The sequence below is a fragment of the Pyrgilauda ruficollis genome, unplaced genomic scaffold (genome assembly GCF_017590135.1).
Source record: "Pyrgilauda ruficollis isolate IOZ18807 unplaced genomic scaffold, ASM1759013v1 scaffold108, whole genome shotgun sequence".
NCBI classification, from domain to species: domain Eukaryota; kingdom Metazoa; phylum Chordata; class Aves; order Passeriformes; family Passeridae; genus Pyrgilauda; species Pyrgilauda ruficollis.
Window position 1 is genome coordinate 782,196 of NW_024508988.1, and position 25,455 is coordinate 807,650.

Below are 25,455 nucleotides of genomic sequence, written 5' to 3' on the forward strand. Positions count from 1 at the left end.
GGCTAAAATTATAAAATATTATCATGTCCAAATCCCAAAGCACTTTTCTAAGCACTTCCAAAAAACTCAAGTGACTAATAGTGATTGCAATAGCTTTGCACTTTGTCCTCCATTTTCAAAACAGGCATGTGTTCAGTTTTAAGTCAGCGCAGTATTAAGTTTCTAATTCCTAGTGAGGAATTCAGGAAGTATTTGTGCTAACTAGTCATTATGTCTGCTCTGAAAATACTGTGATATATCAAACCCTGTGACACATTCTTTATGTGCATTTACTTATAACAATAAGACATTTGTAATAAACAACACAAATAGCCAAATCAAGGCTACTCTAAGTATTTAATGTGTTCCATGCTTCAGTTCTACTGCTCACCTCCATCTGAAAAAATAACATATTGACAGAAACTCCTCCTTTAAGTAAACCAATAAGTAGAAATTAATTTGGTGATTACATTATGTCTTACAAAATTGTCTTTCAAGAAAAATACTTAGTGATAAAGCTGAAATTTAAGGCTGTTAATGAGAGATAATTAAATTGGCCTGGATCAGTCCCACATTCGGGCTCAAATAATTTAAGTTAATTGAAGTATTTTGGATTTTGCATTTTTCTTAACCAGAGAGAATTATAAAACATAAGGAAAGTTTTTATATAACCTTTTTTACCGCCTTTCAAATTTAAGTGATAATAAAACTAGGCAATTGATGCACTAACTGGTTATGACAGTATGTCACTTCCTAACATCAATCTATTTTTATGCCCTGTTGTTGGACTGCCTAAGGCCACCATTGCTGCTTTAGCATTTCTATTGACATCTTATGAACTGTAAAAATTGGCTGGCAGAGTGTAAGCAAAACAGTGCGAGAAGATAGTGAGTAAAAACAGTTCATTGTTCAGTTGCAGACAATTACGTGAATAGTTGTTCAGGCTAATCATTTATACATCTAAACCTTTCCCCAGTGTTCCACCCTAGACACAAATGAGAAATCCTAACTTAACATAACAGGTTGTCCTCAACAGCCTATTTTTCCTACCTTAAAAAACCCCATAGGATTCTGAAGTAGGAAAACCCCATTTTTTTAGAAAGCTGCTATAGTATGCACTAGTGCATAAGTGCAGCTAGTCTCCTACCACACATGTACCATTGGTTTGCATCTTGAGCAGTCCTGAGATTAAACTGAAGCACTTGACATCTTCCAGGAACCTACCTAACTTGCTGCACTGCTAAAAAACATTCAGTTCACTGAACCAGTTCTAGTATGCTTGTCATTCTCACTAAATATATACAGTGGTTATCAGCTCAATACTAACTGTTTTCAACTATGTATGTGCTCCCACTGCACACATCTTTGCTGATGCTGAAAAGAACTTGACCTTATCTTGAAATTCAAACACAGTCATGTAACCTGACAAGTTAAAACTTTCATTAAGTTTAACTGTTGTTTGGATATAAATTTTTAAATTTGACAGTAATAATTAGAAGTGTTTGATGGTGTCTGTGCATGCATCTAAAATACTTCTCCCACAAAAAAGAAAAGAGCTACTAGTTTATTCTCCCTTTAATGGGACATCAGTACTTATGTATTAGCCTTCCTGGAAATTTATACATATCCCATATAGAAAACGGCCTAAAAAGTTGGACAGCAAGATCAGAATTGAAAAGTGTTTCAGTGACTTGAAAGCCATGCCCAAAGCCAGTAAGAAGATTTAACTAAATAGTAGGAATAGCATATCATATCCTTCAGGGTACCACAAATTAACAGACACATAAGAAATGAAAGTAGGCCAGCAGAGAAACAGAAAATGTCCAGAAATTCACATTCAGAATGTTAATTTAAACAAAGTAAGAAAAATACTAATAGGACTGCTTTATGTTTCAGATTAAGACTTTTTCCATTTCACTGGTTGCTCTCAAAACTGCAAGAACAAAATTTTGTGTGCCATATTTTAAGAGCAAAGTGGAAAATGTGTAGCAGAAAAATGGACAAGGCAGGTAGAAAATCCACCCATGAAGCCTGAGCCATTTGGTTTATTTAACCTAGGGAAAGGAAAAAACAAACTGGCCGGTAAGGCTGGATTTCTATAAGTTTGAAAGGGAGAAAAAATAGTCATGGAAGCTGCTGCATAACAAACAGATTGTGTTCAGCTGGTTCAAATTCCTTGGGTATTTGCTATGGTATAAATGTCTGTCCTTAAATATACTAAAAAACATAGCTTTCTTCTCATTTCACCTTCAAACAACATTAAGAAGATCAATGATTCTGGCCCAAATGCAGTGGTATTTGTAGATGGCTGAACTCCTGACAAAAGTCAAGTAACTGTCATATGTCTGACTGTAAGGTTTAACAATTAACATACATACCACGATAGCATAACTCGGTAGGCAAGCAGTACCAGAACACTGAAATCTATCTTTGGCTATACACTGACATAGTTCATTAAAATGGCAAAGGATTATCATATAATACCTGGAATTATGAAATTATTTATATGTTTATACTGTTTGTATTTTCAATATATAGATATTACCTATAAAAAGTATACATTTTTAAATACACACATATTTTATATATTTTTATATCGGTATAAACAAAACCAAACAGAGTATACTTTGTGAATCAAACCTGCAAATTAGTATTTAGTGATCAAATACACAGTGACTGGGCATAGCAAAGACTCTCTGAGGATAAGATTAAATATTAGGATAAAATGGCAAGTACACTAGGCCAGACAGTGACTAACTTACAGTGAAGGTTTTTTTCATGTTTACTGTCAGCTATGAGTTCTTCATACTACTCAGATGAGTCACAGCAATATGAGTAACATATCAACATGTCTTGGAAACAGTAGCTCAGAACAACAAAACCATAGGAGGTCAACAACATGCACAAATGGAGTGCACATTTGAGACTATTCCAATTTATATTTAGCAGAATAGCAACAGCAATTACTAGGTAAAAATATTATATTATTCTCTGCATTCAGAATGCAACTATTGCATTATAACTTTGGAAATACAGCTTGAGCCACCACTGGTAATAATTAAGCAAAGGCTACTATGCAGATCCTAGTCTTAAGAGAAACCCCTACTGACCATTCACAGCTGAATGTCTCTAAGTACATGTTCTGTTCCTATCTGCTACATCATCGTGAGATTTCAGGTTTTGTCAGTGGTTTATCAGCTTGGATGAATGTTACAGTCAGACAATACATTCAGTCTAAGATAACCCGGGTTTTGCAAAAGACAAAGAGACTCTAAAATGACAGACTATGAATCAGAGACATAATCCTGAAAGCCTCTATGGCCATATCCATACTCAAGCCACTCAATCCATATCATCCTAGTGGAAGTCAGCAACATGGCCAAAAGCTAAGATATATAGAGCAGAATAGCAAAGCTTCATTAAATAATGACAATTAGTTTCAAACAGATTGCAAACATAATTTTCCATATCACTATATTACTGATGCTGTTCCATTCCTAAGGTTATATCTAAAATGAATTGCTTGAATTTGTCCTTTAAGAAGTACCTTTCTTTTTGAAAGAAAAACGTTAATTCATACAATATCTGTGGATTTATTTTTCAGCTTGTTGTTAAAATACCCTTTCAGTTTTACAAAGGTATGAAAGATCTCTCAGAAGCTCCCAGCGGGCTAAACCTTCTATAACAGAGGATTATAAATAAATACTTCAAATCACAAAGATACATTCCACTGGGTAAATGCAATTGTACAGTTTCTTCAGGTTTTCAGTGATTTATCTTACTGTTGTGCATGGGGGTGGGGAAAACCCAAAAGACATAACCATGATGTTTTGGTACTAATCAGCAGAAGCTGGGGAACTTCAAGCTGCTTGCCTTATGTAGGCGGCCATATACATTAAAGATGGGTAATCCTACGCAGCTTACTGGAGCTAAATGCATATTCCAAACTTGTGAACTGCTGTGACATTTGAAAGTGTCACTGACCATTTACTGGAGGTCAAATTCTCAAACAGTTTTCAGGTCAGAATACAAGTTAGCTTAAATAGAATGGCTTGAAAAGAATATAGATTGAGGCAGTACTCCATAAAAGCTTTTGCCCACAAAACTGCAGCTTCATTTACTAGGTGACAAGAAGCAGAGGAGGAGTGTGCTCTCATTCAAAGCAGATAAATTTTCTAAGTCTGCTGCTCCTGCAATTCAGAACTGAACATACCTTTCCATAGCCTGTGCATCACCAGACTGGGAATGCTAATTTCCTGGAACAGAAAACTTAAGACCACCTGTCAGGCAAGAGCAACTCACATTCTGCAGACAAAAGGCAAAGAACTGGAACACTAATGACTTAGCTACTAATAAATACTAGCAAAAACTTGATAAATGAAATGCAAGTTTTTGTAAAATATCACATATGAAGAATACTTTGCACAGTAATAATGGGTGCTGTGGAAACCTGAACATGACTAGTTAACACTTCTCTTAAAGGGAAGTAGCAATGAAACAGGAGTTACAGCACCTAAGAACAGAAGCTTCATATAAAGCATCTGCTTCACTGTCTCATTCTTGCAGATGAACTAGTGGACTATAAGTCAACTACTGTTGACTTATGATCACCATTATTTTAAAGAAAAATTTAAAGTATTTAACTTCTACACAAGACCCTGAAGTCTAGTTCAGTACTAGTTCAGCAATTTTAAAAGAATTATTATGTTCCTGCTCCTTAAAAAAAGGGAGGTGAAGGAAACAGATCTCACCTTAAAAATCCAGTCCAGTTTCAAGTAAAGAAATCTGAACATAACACACCTCAGATATCCAGAAAATAATACAAAACTTGGCGTCTACCACCATTCCTTGTTCAGGAAACTCCACATTTGGAGTAAATTACATTACTTGTTTCCATGTGATAAAACCATTTTGCTTTCCCTGACTGAAGAACTAAAACAGTAAGATTCACACTCTCTAAAGGAAAAATGTGGGGTAATTCGGAGCAACTGCTTAGATTAATTCAGATGTTTTCTTTCAAGTATAATATTTCTAGCAGGAGACTAATAGATGTTCCATATTATTTTATCTGAAATACACTATTAAAAATGTTCAAAGGTCCTTTCCCTGTCCATAGGACAAATATCACAGATAACAAGTAGCTCTTTAAAAATGGACCACAAAATGCAACAATTTCTAAACAAATCAAGTTCTTATTCACTATAATTCCAATACAGGATACAAACATCCTCAGCCCTTAGCATATCAATCTTACACTCCTGTCTCACAAAGGAGGAACTGAGACTATACCAACTCATCGTAGAAGAACAGAGTGCAAAAAGGAAATAAAACCATCTTGCCAAGCTCCAGGCTTTCACTTTTAACCACTGGAATGAAAACCACAGAATTGTTCCAACCACAAGGCAGACAATACAGTACAACTTGCAACTTTTATTCTATTCTCATGACTGCATTTACAGATCAAACAAAAATAGGAAGAGTTTTTAAAACCAAAGCACTAAGTTATACAAAGTACATACCAGTGAGATGAATGTAAGAACAAATGTTCAATATTAAATTGAGTAGTATGACTCCCTCATGCACCTTGATTCTAATTTAGAATCAAAATCAGGTTATGAACTACAGTCTACGTCCTCAAACATCACATTTAATTTTATTAAGTTGCTTTACACACTCATAATTTCCTGGCAGTCTTAAGTGCAATTTATGAAAACCATCCTTATGCTTCTCTAAGTATTTTTCATTTTCAATGCTGAGTTTAACAAAAACCCAAATAATCTTCAAATATTCAATTATGGAATTATGCAATCTCTCAAAACTATCTTTTAAAAAGAATATTTGGTTCATGTTTTATTATAATATGCATATTTATTAATTTAACAAAGTTATTGATTATTTTAATCTGATTTTATATCTGATTTTCAATAGCAAAATTGACCTTGTTTTAAGATCCCTAGTTCAAATACTGGCTTTTCACTACAAATCATGCATCTATAAACCTAATTCAGCTCTTTAATTTTAAGACAACTAGAGAGTTCTGAAGCATTCACATTTCAAAGTTTCCAGATTATCACAAAAAGGAAACCGAGCTATGCATCAAACTTTTCTAGCAGAATAAAGGGCATTCTTGCAACACATTTTGGAATCCCAGTGAAAACAGCTGCATTCTGTCAATGGCTGGTGTCTGACAGACACAAGCCAACAGGCCAAAGAAGATATCTCAGTGTGAAGTGCAGTTCCTTAGTAAATGAACCTCTTCCTGAACTTTCCTACATGTGTTCTGAACCAATCCAGAAAATTTCGAACTTACAGATTTGCTATTAATGCATTAGAAGATAAATTATTGTGATTTTGTCCTCAGTACTCACTTTCCCGTTAAGCAAATCTCACACTTCACCACTGAAGTGGTCAGTCTCACAAAGAGTGCCTTTAACAGCCAAGATGCCTATTTCAAAGGTTATCATGCATGTTTGTCCTTCTCCTGTCAACTAGTTCCCCACACCTTCCCTTGAGTATTCCCCCCTTCACTTAAGATTGGCTCAAAAATGTCGAATAGACTCCTGACAATCATACTCAATTCTTTGTAACAAACTTATCTGCAAGCATAATTTAAACCTTACTTCATTCCTTACATTCTCCGCTACTATGTTATTTCTTGGCTGCTGCCGGTTGCAGGATCCATCCTTAATTACAGGAAATCAGTTTTCATTTTCAGGTGTGTTGCCCTATCTCTATCAGAAAGGTGTACAACACACTACATCCCTCTATCAGTCCATCAATCTCGATTCACACTGAAGCTTCAATGTCTCCTGCCTCACTGACTGCAACGCATGTTTCCCTTGTACTGACAAATGGAACACTGGTCCAACCACAACCACTCACTATCCTACAATGAACACTTTTTCCCCAACTCCCTGACCACCTCCCATGAGTCGTCTCAGCTTCTCTCCACAGGTTTCTCTTTTACCCAAAAAATGCTGCATGTCCTTCTGAAAATCTTTCATGGTTTCTTTCGTCAGCTTACACCCTCACGCTGCAGTAAGTTTTTAATTCTTGCCTCATCAGCTCACAGTGACAGCTTCCAATGTATCTGTTGTATTTTCAGCACGTACCTGTCACAGGTCCGCAATTTGGAAGAAGCACATCAAAAATCATCAACAAGGACGTATTGCAGAAATGGACCCTTTAAATCTTATTCACTATGGAAACTGCAGTGAAAGTCACAGTTCCTATTCTATCACTGTTCAAAACATTGCATATAATGTACATTGATACAGTCCTCCCCTCTCACTGTACTCAATCAGTTTACGTTCAGAAAGTATGGCATTTTATATTTTTTATTTCAATTCTATACAGCAGGAACCAAATCTTTAGCTCGAGTTATGCAACTTAACCCATTAATTGGGAGAAACTTCCATCTTCTAAGCACCAAAATATTACAAAAACTCAGCCAGTAGGACAGATATGCAAACTTAAGCATAACTCTGCATTCACACATTTGCTTGTCCTTATTTGTTACCTTCCTTTCCCACAGTATGTAGGCTCCAAGTACTGTTCTGTAATATTAAGCAATTTCATAAACATCCCAGCCAATGTCTGACTGAGTAAATATGAAACATTTTACCTGTACCATTACTTGTTCTATGACACTATTTGAGCTCTTACCTTAGTAAAATTATTCAAGTGACCTAGTTTTCTCATATTTGACACACCCTGTAATTTGGCCACATTTTGGAGAATCTCTCTCATGTTATCACAAGGGTCTGCAAAAGAAAAGAGGGTATTAGCAGATACAGTAAAAGAAAAATTAAAAAAAAAAAAAAAGAAAAATCTAAACATGCATTCAACATGCAGCTTCATAAATATAATAGGTGCTATCCTGGTCTCAGTTAGGGATACAAAGCACTTTTGCTCCAAGAAGCATCAATGTGATTTATGCTAGGGACCAAAACCATGCATACCTGAGTTCACTAGAATAAATGCTAAAGGTCATGGAAGAGAGACACTCTTACTTTAAAGCAAACTTGAATCAATATCTTAGATTTGCAATTAACAAAGAAATCCATTTAGTGGCCAATCCTTACATCTTGTAAGGATGTTACCTTTACTGTTAATCCCCTTGTAACTTAAAGTAAGCTCAAAAACTGAAGTTAAAATATAGCGTGTTACTGGCACCCCATATTACTCCTTTTTTCTCCTCCAGACAAAGAGTTGGTGAGATTTTGGAAAGAAGAGACCGCTTTTCTGCTCTCCACATTAATTGCTTTCCACAATGATGCTTTAAATAGAAGGCTAGGCCTTTCCAGTGACGTGGTAAGTGAACTACAAGGCAAACAAGAGCCTTAAGAATGCTGTCTTCATTCTTCTTAAGGGTCCACCATCCCAGCAAAAACAGATGAACAAAAAAATGCCACCACTACTCACACACCAACGGATGACCCTGCATTCTGTCAGAAAACAGAGAACGAGTACCATGATGAGAAGAGACACTCTTGTTCCACTTTTGGAATTAAGGCAGGAATTAAGGCAGAGTGGAACAAGCTGCACAGAGTGAGGCTGGGCCCAGGGAGCTACTGTAGCATTCACTGCAGTAAGTTCTGCATGTGATGGTTGTGTGGCAGGGCAGGTTTTAAAGGGACATATTTGATGCAGGATTCTCATGGAGTTTTAGATTAGACACTGAGGATAGGTATCAGCAGTTCCAGAAAAATTAAAAACCAAGGCTATCCTGAAGATTCAAAACATAGAAAGTAATACATTACCAAACAGAAGAAATAACTGCATTACATAAAATGAAGTCTTTAGAACAAGCCTGACATCTAGTAAGCAGCAAAGAGAGAACTTCTGTGTGTGATGTCCCACACTAACTTCAGTAAGAAAAACTTGCCTCCTACTACAGGATGGAACAGCTACAACTGAGTTTGTGGCACATACAGAGTCTTTTATGTTCCTTTTACTTGTCAAAGTGTGTTTGTGTATATTTCATTATGGAAATGAAATCAAGAATTGGAGATGTAAAGAAAGCATCACCTTCACTACCTCTCTACAAACCATGCTTTTATATGACTTCCCATACTTTAAAAACTTAAACAAATTTAGAAAAGCAAACATAACTAGCAATCTTACTAGGATATATCCAGAATGTGTTTGGACAGACACAACCTGTATTTGCACCACCACCAGGAATCAAGACATTATTTAAAATTATGACACAGGTAGGCACCCCAATTGAAGTGTACAAACCTGTTAACCCACTGTAATCAATGAAGATTCTGTCTATCAGCCAATGAAATCAACTGCCATCAGTCTGATTAGCTGCTAGATGCCTACTTAAAGGTAAGGTAAGCAATTGCATTGACTATGGTGCTTACAATAAAACTTTAGCACATGTAGAGACATGCTACTGTCACATTGTATAATTCTGGTAATTTTCAAAAAAAGGATCAGTGAGATTTTGGGAAGACAAGGTAAGTCTTAAATGTGGCATCAATTTCTATTAGCTTGATGTGAGAGATCCTTTTCCACAAATCTACTCACAGCATACGCAAAGTCAACCATCAGATACACAAGTATGGACACAGCTACTTTGCACCGCTGTGCAGTATGCACAGTAAAACCAGATAGCTAATAACTTTGAAATTAAATTGGAATATGTGCATGGACCTCTTCACATCCCTAGGAAAAAAGAAAATAAATCTTTTATATTATTACAGAAATTAGAGACAGTGAGAATATTACTGGATCTATACCAGCTTTAGGATTCCTCTGCACAATTTGCTTTTCCAGGGCTTCACTCAGTTTAAGAGGTCTGCAATAGCATAACACAAAATCATGGAATGGCTTGGATTGGAAAGGATCTTAAGATCACCTACTTCCAGCCCCCTCACCATGGGCAGGGAATCTTTCACTAGACCAGGTTGCTCAGAGCCCCACCTAACCTGGCCTGGAACACTTTCAGGGATGGGGCTCACTGAAAACAAGTAGTTTGGATTAGTTAATGGCACTACAAATAGTTTATATCAAAAACTTACTGTCAAGAGAATATAACAGGAGAGGAAGATAGCTTCCTCATAACCCAGTTTCTTTGAAAATACAGTCTGGCTCATATCTATGCTTTGGCTTGCCTTGGGTAACGTGTGAATTTCCCTGGCTCATAACACTTGTAGAATTCCCCGTTATGCCACAAGAAACATCCCAGGTGAGCAGTTTTAGAGCAACATAACTTTCCAAAATGACTGAAAGTATGTTTTGATTTTGAAAGTGCAGATGGCTACATATGCACAATAAACCCCTACAAAAACTAAGCTCACTGTGTGCACAGGAAAGACCACAAGACTAGCCCAGAAAACCTCTTGTGCAATAGCAATGGACATTCTCATTCAGTTATCTGATAAAGCTGGCATTAACTCAGAAGTGCCCAAGTTGTCCTGAGGAAAAAGGCAGTCAGTTTGGATGAGAAGAAATAAGGACACAACAATACTACAATCTCCCATATTAACAATTCTGTAGCAATGACAGATCTGCATAATAAGGACGCCTAAAGAAAATGTCTACTAAAACCATTTTCCTCTATTTTTGCATGAAAAACTGTGGTTACACCAACTTTTTCCTCACTGTGTCCTCTTTCAGTTGAGGAAAAACTCATTTTTAGAGACTGAAAAGTTTGAGGAAAGAGAGGTTTGTGGAGCTTAGCAGGGCACACAGGTATTTCCCAGAAGCTTTATTAGCAGGTAAGTAATTTGAAGCAAACTAGGGATTCCAGAGCAAAAGCTACAAAACTGTGAGAAAACTGAGAACACGACAGACGTGTCCACTACTGAACTGATAACATAAATAGAGCAAGTTAGCTGTCTCACTCTTCAATCCTATCAAAACCAATACTGCTACAGAAAAACAAGACAGTAAAGAAATAAAGACCCTCTCATAGTTTATTACCTCAGAAGGAACTAAAATAACAGAAGCCTTTTTGGTCAAATACTGTCAGGTGAAGTCTTGTTTTAAACTTCAGAAGAACCTTCTCACAAAAAGTATCCTATAAAAAATTTAACAAAATAACTGTGACATTCTAACTTCACAGAAAGATTGGCTATCTTCTTTTTCCTTCTTCTGAAAATGCATGATACATTACAAAGAAGCAGAAAATTTATATTACTTACTAAAGTATTACTCATTTTAGTAAAAGTACAGCCAGTAAGGAATGTAGACAGGCCTAAGAAAACTTCATGTCACAGATGTAAAAGAATTTAAACAAATCAATGTGACTTCCTAAGTGGCGATTTAGTCCTTTGCTAGTCTGTCCCTCACATTGAAATGGACTTGGAAAGAAACTGAATATATCCTGGATTCTAGAAACTAAGCTAGGTAGCTTTCGTGTAATCACAGATCAGATACAGCACTATCTTCCTGTCACAAAATCTCACAAAGGCCGAGTAATGCAGAAATAGCAAAAAGCACAACCCAAAATCACAGACTGATTTTCCAAAGAAATATCACAGCCTTAAGATTTCATTGTCAAGGTTAACTGTTCATCTTGGCCTTGACAAAGACTTTTTTTTGTTTGGTTTTCTGCTTGTTTCAGTTTGTTGGGGGTGGGTTTTTGGTTGATTATTTTTGTTTGTTTTGGTGGGAGGGTTGTGGAGGGAGAGGAAGGGGCTGTTGTTGCTGTTTCACAGATTCACAGAATATTCTAAACTGGACCCACAGGAACCACTGACTAACTCTTAGGTAAATGGCTCATACAGGGATTGAACTCAAAATCCTGGTGCTATTAGCACCATGCTCTAGCCCACTGTGCTCATCGGTATTGTATGTGTTGTTGTAAGGACCCCAGTACATATCACTGCTGTAGAGATTTCTTAGCTCTTACTCTCTAGCTCCTCCTGTTTTGTACCTAAAACAAAAAAAAAAGAGAAGATGAGCCACTTACTATTTTAAGATCCCCTCAATAGTCTTTTCTTTCCTGACTCACTGCATTTATGACTTTTATTGGGAGAAATTTTTTCACCCAAAGCACTGTCAAGCACTGGAAACAAGTTGCCTGGGGAAGTAGTTGAGTCACCACCACCCCTGGAGGTAATTAAAAGATGCACAGATGTGGCACTTAGGAACACAGTTTAGTGATGAGCTCGGCAATGTCAAGTTTATGGTTGAACTCAGTGATCAATCAAAACAATTCTACAATCTCCAGCTGGCACAGCAACAACCAAGTATCTTCACATTCTTTCCCATGGTGCTTCTGAGGGTGGAGCTGTGCAAAATGACTAAACTGATCTTCCAGCTTTTCTCTGCCAAAAGAAGTTCAACCCCTTCTTTTACTTTCCTTCCCTCTCCTCTCCCACTCCTTTACACTACTTCAGCACCCATCTTCAAATTCACAATAAAATTATCCTGCCAAGTATCTCAGTAGAATCCTTTTCTTTTTCTTCTGACTATGTTAGCTCTCTACTGAGTTACTGACTCAAACTGAATGCTAAATTCTTACAAAACCCAGTCAGAAGTAGCTGTGCCAATGAGCCATTCACAGGTAGAGTGGTGGAAGCAAGACATACCTGTTCCACATGACACCCAGTAGAAAGAAGTAACTTTTTTTTTTTTTTGCCTGGACTTTACAACTCGCAAGTTGTCCCAATTATTGTACACAAAGCCACTTTGCTCAAATGTCGTCCAAAAACTTGTTGATACATATAAAAATTGCAAGTCAGCCCACTTGTGTCCTGCAGCAACAGCTTAGCTTGCTCATCAATATTCTCATTTTCTCTCAGTCTGCTTTTTTTTGGACAAAAAAGCAAAAACTTTGAAGTAGCAGTGGTTGTTCTGTTTACTTCTGTTATACTAAACAGAATTTGTCACCCACAATTCTTTGCACTAACACCCTGTACTTAAAACTATAATCTTTAGCACAGAGCAAAGCTGGGGTTTTTTTTAAAACTCTAGCCTCAAAAACTCCATGATTCTCTATGCCTAAAAGTAATTCACAGATGCTGTATATCAAAAAACTCCAATGTTGTGTTGTTGTTTGTTTTTAAACTCTCATGACCTTTTAAGGCTTGACTCATTTTTTCACCCCTTCAGGACCATGACATTGTTTTTCCCCAGTGAGAACCATGATACATTCTGACAGATCCCATTCTCCAGAGAGAAAGAACACGACAGAAGTCCAGCTACACAAAACAGCTAGGCTCCATCTAATGCAGGGATGAAACAGGACCAGCAATAGCTATATTAGCATAAGTGACGACTCCTTTTGCCTAACAGATTTAGCAGCATTGTTTGACCAAATTCAGTATGCTAGAAGCATGCCAATTTACTGTTCTGTTATGCACATGTGAATGAAAAAGGAAAAAAAAAAAGAATGACAGGCTTGAGCACACAAATAATTCAGTAACTCTGAAGTCAGGCATGAGTCAAACTGAGCAGTGTGTATTATATGCATCACTTGGTAGGCGCTAAAACAGTACACAGTACTGTACACAGTAGCCAATATATATATTCAGTAACTCTCAAGTGAGAGACGGATATCACAAGAGCAGCTGATGTCACACCTACTAGAATCACAAGGCCAAAAAGTGAAATAAATGATTAAATACTTCTAAATTCTTCCTTTAAAGAAGGAAGTTGTATTTCACTACAGTCAATCATCTCACCATTGACATACACGAGAGGTTATCCTCCTCTTACAGAAAGAATCATAGCAATGATTGGATAATGGATCATTCTGGTGGACCTCCTCTACACCTCTACATTTATTAGATATTTTGGAAGTGTAAATGCCATGCAATTGCATATTGTTAAGCTGTTCTTAGCTTGTTAAAGTACATGCTGCCTAAATGAAGGAAGTTGAGTGAAATACACCAACTAGAAACATTAACACACTGTACTCCACTTCCCCTGAAACGAGTTATCAGTTACTAAAAGCAGTTATTAAAAGTTATTAAAAACATTAGAAATCAGTTACTTGGAGGTGTTTATGTAAGAGTATGTGATAAGTAATCAGCCTTCTAAAACACATTTTAATCAAGACCTTTAATAATGAAATGAGACCTCAACAGTAAGTCTCATTCTACCATTATCAACTTGTTGCAAAAAAAAAAAACAAAAAAATCAGGACACTTATGCAATCTTCTTGATACTAAAGTATTCTTAATTTAAATTTAATTCAAAAGGTGGAAACTGCACAGAAAACCTGAGAATATGAAAGATGAGAAAGCTACATAAAAAAAGCAAACTCTGCGACACAGATCACTCCTGTATTATTTGTATTAACACATCAACTCCGCTTTGCCAGATTCTAAAAAATCAGTGCATGAACACTTTACACTCAATGTGTGGTTTTAAAAAACACATTAATATATGTTTAGACTGAAGGTATATCTCAATTTATAGTGTAAAACCAAAAAATCCTGTGTGTTTGTAGTATCACATTAACATAGTTATGGTGAAAAATGTAGTGAATACTAAGCCAGATATCCTCTGTGATCATAGTTAAAATTCTGCTATCACACTTTGAGCCATAAATACTTCATACTGTAAGTTTTGCCAAATAAGACTTAAAAATTTTTGATTAAAAAAATTCACACACATATCAAGTCTTATCAATTGAGAGTAACTCTTTAAAAAGTACCTATGACTAAGTGCGATTTCAGCAGAATGCACCTTTATTTAGTTTGATTCCCAGAGCTTTCATGGGAAACCATACAAAGAGCACTTTATTTTGAATATAGCTAAGTTCCAGTAACTCATGTACGTGAAAACAGAAAGCAAACAGAAACTAAGAACTGAGACTATATTCCCCCTTGATTAAGAAAGGTTGCTTAAGAAAGCTATGAATATATGAAACTGGCTCACTAATATGGAAAAAAGTACACATCCTCTCTTTCAAGGCAGTCAGCAAAGAAAGCCTCAAAACTATTCCTCTCCATACATACTCTGGTAAAAAGCTCATGTACAAAAATATGTATGAACTAGACATCAGTGGAACAGACAGCATATTCAAGGTAGGATTCAGGAATCACTAGAACTTCAGATAAACAGGAAATCAGGATTACTTTGGCACACATGTGCTTCTGAAAACATTATGTAAAATTTAAATGTCTACTGTGATTGTACAGATTTTTCTTCTGCAGATGTGCATAGATGTTGTAAATTAAGAGGACTTTTTTTTTTAAATTTTAATATTCCTAAGTACATATAAAGGTGGCAGCAAATAAGCAGTTTGGTGTTCCAGTCAGCTTGAAGAGCAGCTTCAAAATGAACCACTTTCCAAAATGTGGTCTTATAATACTATTTCTAACCAAGACACTGAGATTACACCTGTACGAAAGTCATTCTTATATCCTCACCTAGGAATTATGTTAATTATTCCCAATGTGTGATCTTGTATGGCAGCTTTGTACAGAGCATTGCTTTACTGCTAAAACTTCTAAAAAATGGGTTTCATAGATGAAATGTTAAAAGCTTTCCCAGGATAGAAAGAGAAAACTGAAGGACCATTCCAAAGGATAACTACAAGGCTGACTTGACAATTAATTACATACAGTGTTTGATAAACAAACTATTCTTTATACAAAATCTAGAATCCTGCATAAACTTCCTCAAAGACCAATTATGAGAATAGTACTAAATAGTATTAGTTAAGAGTATGTAAGGTACCAAGGCATATTAAAAAAACAACTCTTATAAAAAACTTGTCTATTCATAGAGAGAAAATATTTCTTTAGTCCTCCATTTAAATTTACAGTTATATCCTCAACTTCCAGGAAGATATGATGTTGATGACAAGAATCACAGCAGTAAGTCTTGATACATATCTTTGTGAATTACGAACTTATTCCCAGTGCCCCCACCCCTCAATAAAATCCCATCAGAATGTCATCTCTCTGCACTACAAGATACACAACTATAACTATTGCATATTATCATGATTAAAACCAAACTCGTCTTTTGAGATTTTTATCATGATCACTTAATAACAATCAAATATAAATTATTCTGGAGTACAGTTAAATTCAGGAAGAAGTTCCTTAAATTTTCAAAAACTCAGATGTTTAAAAGAAAAAGAAAAAATAAAGGAGACAAAAAACACAGAGGGTCAAAATGCTGGAGGCTGGGGAACATTCCATAACTGTGTGACTACGCATTTGTTTGCCCTGTTGTTCTGCTCTCTTCTCTGCAACAATTATAAACTACTGCCAAGGTTGGAGTGACCCAGTACAACTGTTCTTATGGTCAAGAGCCAGTAAAAGCCTTTCCCAGATTTACAAAATTTCTTATGTCGGTACACAAAACAAATTAACACTTCCCAGAACATCAACAATGAATTTGAATGGTGAATATAAATTTATTGTAATGGTTTAGAAAATTATCTTCCATTCCTCCAATCCATTTTCTTCTTTTCTGCCACCACTCCTAGAAGCAGAAACATCAGGATGGTCGTAATTTTCAGTCGTTTTAACAAAATTTGTGCCTTTCTGACATCTTGCAACCAGTATTTGGAGAGTGGACCAGGCAAATCTGCTTTCAAAACCACCCAGAGAATTTTGATCACATATTTCTCTGACTATTATCAAACTATGATCTTATTCTGAGACTATTTTCTCAATTAGTGTTCTGATTCTTCTCTGCATCATTTCAATATAATCAAGAACCTGAAAGCACAAATGTTACAGGGTTCCTACCAATAAACTCAAAGTTGTCAGAAGTAGCCACTGTCCCCAGAAATATCCTGTTACGTAGGGCATCATGTAAGAAGTCTATCAACATTAGCAGATGTAGGATCACCTAGTTTGCCAATCAAGACATGAAGGGCAACTTGAATGACATGGAAACACCAAAGTAGTAACATATTCAAATTCAAACATTAATACAGGGACATAACTAGAAACTACAAGTAATTCACAAACAGCGCTGACTGAAGTAGGAAACATTTAAACTGCAGCAAATGTCATGTGCTGATTTCCTCATCCTAAAATGCTATATAACCAGAAGATTTCCAAACAGTGCTGACTGATGATATTTGCAGGCTTCATTCCTTCATATTAAGGAATAGGACATGTCCTTGCATCACACAGGTAATATAGTCACATTGCTGCGACCATTCAAGACTTCTACTCTTTCTCCTGAAAAAGGACAGGAAGTGTCAGTCATATTTATAGATTTCACAAGATCTAAATACAATTCTCTGAAGACAGAAGACGCCTAATCTATTGGTCAATGTCAACTTAGAAAAACCTATCCAGCTGAAGTAACAGGCAAAGCTAAAAACTGAGCTGCAAATGCCGCATTTATAGAAACAACAAGATTTTTTTTTCTGTTTAATTTTTTGTACTTCATGAAAAAAACCCAGAAGTCTACCCGTGACACACACATATGGTTTGCATAAAGAAGGAGATGAACACATTCTAAATTCTCTAGATATGAGGTTGCTCAAACTGAATTCTGACTTCACTGATGCTAAGGAGGTAACAAAGGAGTAAGATTACTTACAGATTTAATAATTTGTTTTTCAATAAGTAATTTCTAGGCAACAGCTGTTCTTGATAGTCCTTCAAGTAATTATTTTTAAATATATGTATTTATTTATAGTCTATGTACACTTCAAGCAGGAAACCAATCTTCTATACAGCTAAAAAAACCCAAACAAAATCCCTGTGTTGTTCATCATACACCTTTACATTAAGAGATTCATTAAATTATTCCTTGTTACTCTTACAGTTACTGTGTATTTTTCCATAAGTCAAGGCCATACTGTTTTGCTTTAAACACCTTAACTCTAAGCATAAATATCTCCAACCAATCATTCTATCATCTCAAATCAACAGAAGTAGTTCATTTCACAATGAACACTTATGCAAATAGGGCACAGAGATGTACTTCATTTCAGCCAAACAACTGCTAACTCACAGTAGCCATTTCAAAGATGGCAAGTAAGTCATCTTCACCATTTTGCCACCCTTTTTCCTCTCTTGGACTATAATGGTTACTGAAAATATAATTTATAAACAGCATGACATTTATTATGTTCTCTTACCATTTTTCCAACTGAAACAATTAAAAAACTTTCATTTTGCATCTCAAACAATTAAACACAATTGTACTAAACAAGCAAATAAATAAATAAATAAACTAAAAACTGTGTTTCTGAAAAGTTGCAGGAGCAACCAGCTGAGTGAATTTTCAGATCTACCCAAACCCATAGCAGTAGAGAGCAGATGAACTAAAATGAGCTTAGAAAAGTCTAGGGAAGAACAAAACCAGTAAATTTGGGGGAAAAAAATCTCCCCTTTTAAGAAAATGTTCATAAAGGCTATCATTCAGGTTAATTTTTTAATGAACAACCTTTTGATTCAAAGGCTATTGCTGTTCAGGTAGAATTCAGGTGAAGAGATTTTCTCATTATACTTATTTATGCAAACTTATGCAAGCCACTAGTGACAGCTAGAAAGCTTTCAAGTATGTGCTAGTAAAATTCAGTAACATAACTAAAAAATATAACTGTTTTTTTGTTTGCTTTTTGGGATTGGGTTTTGTGTTTGGTTTGGGGGCTTTTTACTACATTTTCTCATTTATGCATCTTTACTAGTGTTCCTCCTTTACATCAGATGCAAAGATTTGATGAATACACTTTTCACTAATCACGTTCAGAAGTTTTGCTTCCAAAATCTCCATCACCACACCAGATGATAGCCAAATGAAAAAAAAAATTCTGCAACATAAACAAATATACCAACATTACAGACTCTTAAACTAGAACGGATACATTTTATTGTCACAGTTACAAGTGCTCCAGTTAAAAAGTTGACAAATACCAGCCAGCACCTCCATAGCACTGTTATGTCACCGACTCTTCTGTATCAGAACTATTCACAGGAACACTGCTCAGTGTGCGAATTCGCCTGCACTATTGTGCAAGCATCTGCCTACATGCAGGTAAAACACTTCCAAAGAAAAGCAAACTTCTTAGTTTATCTGATATTTTGTGTAGTCATCTAAGCCTCAAGACACATGTTCTTGTCTTAGTCGCAAGAACGCAGTTAGTATTAAAAGTAGATGACTTGTGCCATTTACTGTTTTGAAAAAGAAATCTCAGGATGAGTTTCTCTCAGTATAAAAATTAAGAAAAACTTGTCTGATTTTTCAGTATGTTCCCCAAAGTCAGTTGTCATTTCAGTATCTCTTCTTAAGCTGTCCTGTAAAGTTCTTGAGTATTGCTCCTTTCTGCAGTGTCAGAGTTTGTATGGATATTAAGAGTAGGAAAACTGCAATTTTAACTATGGCTATTTCACTTCTTCCCACTTTAAAGAAAAGTAACTGTACCTGAAGTTAAGCATCTCTTCTATGTTACCAGGGTAAAACTTCTGAGATTGCTAGGTAACTGGTAAAGTACAGATAAAGGTCATCAGCTTGGGCAAGTGATGCATTTCTTTATGGACAGGAGAGAGTAGACACAGCTTCCTTGTTGGCTATCATTTATGATGAAGGGTGAGTTCCTTTAGACAGCATCTACACTGGATAGGCTCTAACAGAAAAATCGCTGAAACTAAGCATTGCTCTAAATCTCTAAGTGGGAGATGCTGGGAAGCAACAAAAAAACCATGAATAACATTTATGACAAAGACTCAAATATATCAAGAAGGCAGCAGGAGACTTTGATACTTCAGCACTCAGGGAGGAAGAAAGTATGTTGAAGAAAGTAGTGAAAACATAGCATTGCTTAAATATCTACGAAGGTGTTTGGATCAGTATAGTGATACCGATCCAAATCACAGAATAATCTCTTGTAATAGAAAGTACAACATCTTAGAACAGTCGTTTTATTCTCTGACCACAACAGCAAGAACAAAGAACCCACACACAAAAACAAATTTAGAGGTGCTGTACTTAAAAACTTTAAAGAGACATAAGTGCAGATCTTCAAAGACATGGTAGTACCCAATTCTTACAGAAATCTGTAATCTTAACAACAGGCAAGCAAGCCATAAGATTTTAAAGTGGTCTTTTGCTGAAATGTTTCTTTCATTAAAAATGTGGTTCTTGTTTTGAAGAAATGGAAAGTGGAAATATGTTACACACACACCATCTTAGTAGTTCTGAGAAGTCTTAAGATTATAAAAGCAGCACTTAGGAAGCAAAGCCAAAGGTACAAAAGTGTTATTAATCTAACTGGGACAATGCACTATACAATTCTAAAACAACAGTCAACTAAAGCACAAGTGCAAGCACAAGTGCAGACAGGACAGTTAAGAGTATGACTTAAATCTGAAGTGCATGTATTCAGCACTTCAACTCTCTTACTTTTAAAACCTATCGAAAGCTTCCACATTGCCAAAAAAGCTAGCAGGCCACAATCACTGATCACTTTCTCTTGGCTCCTCCTATATAATAAAGAACTCTAACATACAAAAATAACACAGCATAACAATTCTCAGCCAACAAAGTAAGAGGTCTCTCCAACAGTTTTCGCCCCATTGTTGCATATTTTGTGCCTCAGGAGACTGAATAAAAAATGTCACTAATTATCTTCTTATGACTGTTACAGTTTCTGTTACAGATTCACAAACAAGGGAGCAAAAAACACCTATTGCTCTGTGTGACTTGCTCAAGCACAACATCTTGCTATAGCTACCCATGAAAATGATGGCATACTGCAACGTGAGGGTGAAAGGTACCCACACATTTTGATTATCTGGCTATTTTAAAAACACTGTTTCTATGGTGTGGTGGAGCCACACTTCTCCAAACTTTCAAGCCAGGCTACATTTCCCACAAGTACAGAAAGAAAGACCTAAAGGCTTTCTGTAACAGACTTGCCATTAGCGTGGAAGAACTGCCTCTGAGCCATTAAAAAGTATGCACCAGCTGCCATCTCTGCAGTGGTTTGCCTACTGCAACGCTGTAAGCAACACAAAAGGGTTATTTTCTGCTTCCCCCACTACTTGAGATTTCAGTATCAGATGTGTGCTCTGCTCTCCCTGCTTCTTCTACACTGATGAAGAAAGCTGGAAACAGTATGGTCACCAAATCTCAAGCTGATTTTGGAAACAAAATTCATCTAGCCTTCTTTAACTATCCCACAAATAACCCTTAAAAATGCCTGACATTTCTGTGGGCTGTAAACTGCAAATAGCATCCCGAGATGTTTGCCCTGCATGCAATGCATTATGATATACCATGTGGGAACACAGACTCAAATACTATGTGGTTTGAAATTATGGAAGTGCAGTAAGAAAAGTAACACCATTTAGATGTCATGAAGTTCAATGGAATTCCTTTATGTTTTATTATTACCTACATGACAGGAAAAAATGAAGGCAAAAAAGGAAAGAGTATTTTCTCAGACAACACTAGTCAATTTTGTGATATCAGTCTTAGGGAGAAAAAAAAAACCAACTCGTCTTCTCAGCTGCTGCTTTGTTCATGTATGTCCTGTGTTAGTCAAAGACTCAACATCTACAAAACATCTACAAAATATAATCAGTTGTACAAGAAAAGGTGATAAACCAAAGTAGAATCTTGTAATGCATGTTTTTGAATAATAAATGAAAGTACTAATGCTTGAGACAGGTACATTTCAGTTATTTAAAGAGTACACTATCAGCAAGTGAAGACTGCTACCCTCAAAAAGAAGGAAATGAACACATACACACATGAACAGCACTCCACTCAACTTCAGTATGCAGTTAGCATCCCTGCAGCAGTAAGCAAACAAGCTCTGAGAAGTTCCTAAAAGCCAGTGCAACCTCTGAGCTACAGGATTCCAAGAAAATAGGGATCCCTCAAAGGAAGATGAGCCTGACGACAGATAATGAACCATGAGACTGCTCTCAACTAGCCAAGTTCCAAACTACTGAAGCCTTCAAGATCCAAGGACAACCACCAACAGTAAGCGAGCAGTAAAAAGTGATTCAGTTACAGAGGTGAGCAAAGAATCACAGAATGGTTTGGGTTGAGAAGGACCTTTCAAGGTCACACAGTCCAACCTCGCTGCCAAAACTCAGGAGCACATGAAGTGTGGATTACACATGCCTTTAACAGTGCCCAGAGCTCCAGGAGGTGTATGAGCTTCTGTGATTCAACTCTGAATGCCTGTAAAACAGTCAGAAACAAAGAAAAGGTGCACAATATTTGTATTATGCCTATATATGCAACCATGGCCAAAGTCAGTGGAAAAACCCCTACCAAATGCACTAATCTGGTTGATACCTTCAATTGTCGTTTCTGGCCTTTGGAAGTTATGAGCTTGATTTCAGTAGTCTAATTAAACCAATCTCTCTCATCCCACTGCTAATTCCTTCCAGATGACTGCAGTGGGAGTTGTACTGATGGTGAGTCTGTCCTCCTTTTCCTATTCTGTTCTATTCTGAGCAGGTAATATAACACAAGGCCAAAACATGAGTGTTCTAAATCCCAATTATTAATTGCAATTTTGTAATCAACAGAATACATGACATATGATTTAACTAGACAAAAGCAATGACTCTACCCTGTATCTACACCATTATTTCTTACTATACCAACATTATATGCAGAAATGTTTATCGTGGGGACAATTTTTTCAGAGTTGATCAACCCTTCAGCAAAGTGGTTTTCTTAAAAAAGATTTATCTGAATTCCCTTACAAGATGGGCAGAGCTTAGTGGCTCAGAAACAAAATTAATACAAAAAAACGAACAAACAAATACACACCAAAAACCCAAACAAAAACCAAAAAAATCACCCCAACTAAACAAAAGAACAAAGAACCCCTAAAGAACCAACCCCACTCCCCGAAAAAGTAAAAAAAGACTCAGAAAAAGCAAACCACATACTTACTTTACATTATCATCTTTAACCAGGCTAAAAAATGTAAACAGAAGGGTCACGCACACCTATACAAACACACAAAATGCAGCATCTACCATCATGCAAAATGGCTTTCATAAACATAATGTCTCATTTTTAAAAAGGCAAAGCACCAAGTAGCTCCAAAAAGTGAACCTAGTGCAGAAGCCATGGTAAAAATTTGTAAAAGGCTTGGTGCCTTCTGAGAAAACATGAGCAACCCTGTAACTGCAGGACCAGAAAAAAGAGCAAACCAAACACATACAGAGAAATGCAGATCACTCTGCAAGCAGCAAGGCAGTCCTCACACCTTACTGCTCAAAAAGTTAGGAAGATGCAGAACACAGAGCAGCACAACCTGGAGTGCTCTCCCCACATCTATTATTTGTTTTGAAATTCTTTATAACAGCACTGGCCTCTTGCATGGAAAGTGCAGTCACAGGTATGGACGAGTAAAGGTCTAACCTGCAGGCTAAGTCACGCCATTACTAACAGGAACCTATTCAAAATAAGGCAGTGCCAATAGAATTTCTTGTGTTTGTAACAAAGAGGCCCCTGTAACTAGAAGCATATGGCTGAGGTTCTGTTTATGGTGATTCTCTACTTTGCCCAAATCAGATATTTCACATTAATCAACACAAAGTTCAGTTGTACCAGGAAACAAAAAACATTAGAACATTCTTTTAAGCTAATGCAAACGTGAGCCCTGTGGAAAACTATGTGATCTGCACAACACAGTGAATCAAAACATTGTGCTATTAGTACCAAATTAGGGTAACAAAATATTTAAAATAATTGCTTACATAACTATTGTAACAGCTGGAAAAACAAATACTCGTTGTGTTCACCATGGAAATCAAGTTATCATCTAGCTTAGTTAATGTCTTGCTGAGACTTTTAAGCTTCTTACTTTTGTTTCCTCTTTAAAATGCAGTTAATATCTACACAGATATATGGTGCTATATGGTTACAGATCAGTCAGCTGTAGTCTTTCTAACAAAAAAACCCCAAAACCATTGGGTTTTTAACATCTAAATTTAAAGAAGATTTTATTTGATTTCCCCAATGATTTATTCTTTTGGTAATAGAAGATAAAATGGCACAGTGCAAAATACCTATTTTAATTAAAAAAAAATGAAAACACATATTAAAAATGCAGTTTGCATCTTACTCAAGAGCCTCTTTTACGACATGATACACTGTAATAGTTGTACTGCTACTACTACAGGGCTCTTGGAATCAGCAGGTAGCCGAAAACACCTCATGGCAAGAATCAGTATCACCATGATAGTCACGTATTGAATTCTGATTAGAAGATTTCAAACAGACCATATCTCAAAATTACCACTCCAGCATTTAAATTTTGTGTGTTGTTCTTTCACCTCAAAATACTTCAGTATGCTACACAACATTAAAAAGAAAATTATTAGACCCATTCATTAAAATCCTAATTCTGCAGATTTCATAAACAGGTAACCTTGCTTACAGTAATAACTTTGTCACGTGCTTAAACTGTTAAGGCCTTAGTTTCACATTTTACTGATGAAAGCTTCACATGTTTTAATTTTTAAAGGCAGCATTTCTCTAAAGCAATCACGTCCATTGGGAGACAGAATGAGAAAAGCCTGTTTCTTTAAACTGAGGAAATCCTAGCCGTTTTCCTGGTTATTAAAACACACTTGTAAATATGATATCTATACACAGAGATAACTTGCAGCCCACAATAAAACTGCTTAATAAAATAATTGTAAACACAGCTTACTTTGTGGGAAAAGAGAACTAGAGAAAGTATAATGCAGTATCAACAACTCCAAGATGAAAACACTACTTCTGCTGCTGGCATTTTTACTTCCTTTCCATTTCACAGGCCACTTTTATCTCATTGATTCTGTCATTTCCCTGCCTACTTCCCAATAAAATGGATCTATTCAGTATAATAGTCAACCTGGATCTCCTGAAGCAGAACAGTTACACACCAGCATAAACTTCATTCCCTCCGCAGACCAGGATCCTCTGTCCCATGAAATATCACCGCCTCTAGAGTAGGAACATTCCAGTTTGCTTTCTGAATTTTACCAGTCTCTTTGGGAGGGTCTAACCCTTACCTCAGTACTCAGCTAGGCAAGATCACATTTTGTACCCTATACATGTGTGTAGGGAATGAATACCTGTTCGTCTGAGACAAAACTTCTCAGCGTGTAGCAGATATCAGCGTTGCTTCCTTCCTCTTAACCACCCCCCCCTCCCCCCCGACACATCTGAGAGCAGTGGAGGATGTCTGGAGCAATTTAACAAGTAAAGGGGAGATGAGTGGCCGCTGGTCATGGAGCAAGAGGCTCACGGCATACGGAGTGGCCAGCCGGCCTAGGGCACGCAGGGATACACGAAAACGGGATGGAGTCAGGAACAGTGGCCGCCGCCGAGGTGCTGCTCGGAGGCGCACAGCACGATCGGCCGGAGGGTTGGCCGCTGTGAACAACCCCGTCTGCGAGCAACAGGGGCTTCAAGGGCAGCCCCAGCGGCGGCTCAGCAGCCTCGGCACGCAAACCGGGGAGCAGGGAGCCCCGCGGCCCCGGAGCTGCCCGGGCACGGCCCCGCCGCGGCCCCACGGTGCCCGAGGAGCGGCTCCCACCCGCGGGCGGCTCCGCTCAGCCCCCGGCG

General features: G+C 36.9%; 1 protein-coding gene across 1 annotated transcript in view; it reads right to left on the reverse strand.

Annotated features, from left to right (window-relative positions):
* The window catches only part of RICTOR (RPTOR independent companion of MTOR complex 2), a 75,557-nt gene that overhangs the window by 49,701 nt on the left and 401 nt on the right, over positions 1-25,455 (reverse strand). The window contains exon 3 of the mRNA XM_041472261.1: positions 7,645-7,742. Coding sequence (XP_041328195.1) covers positions 7,645-7,742 — 98 coding nt within the window. The remainder of the gene's footprint in view (positions 1-7,644; positions 7,743-25,455) is intronic.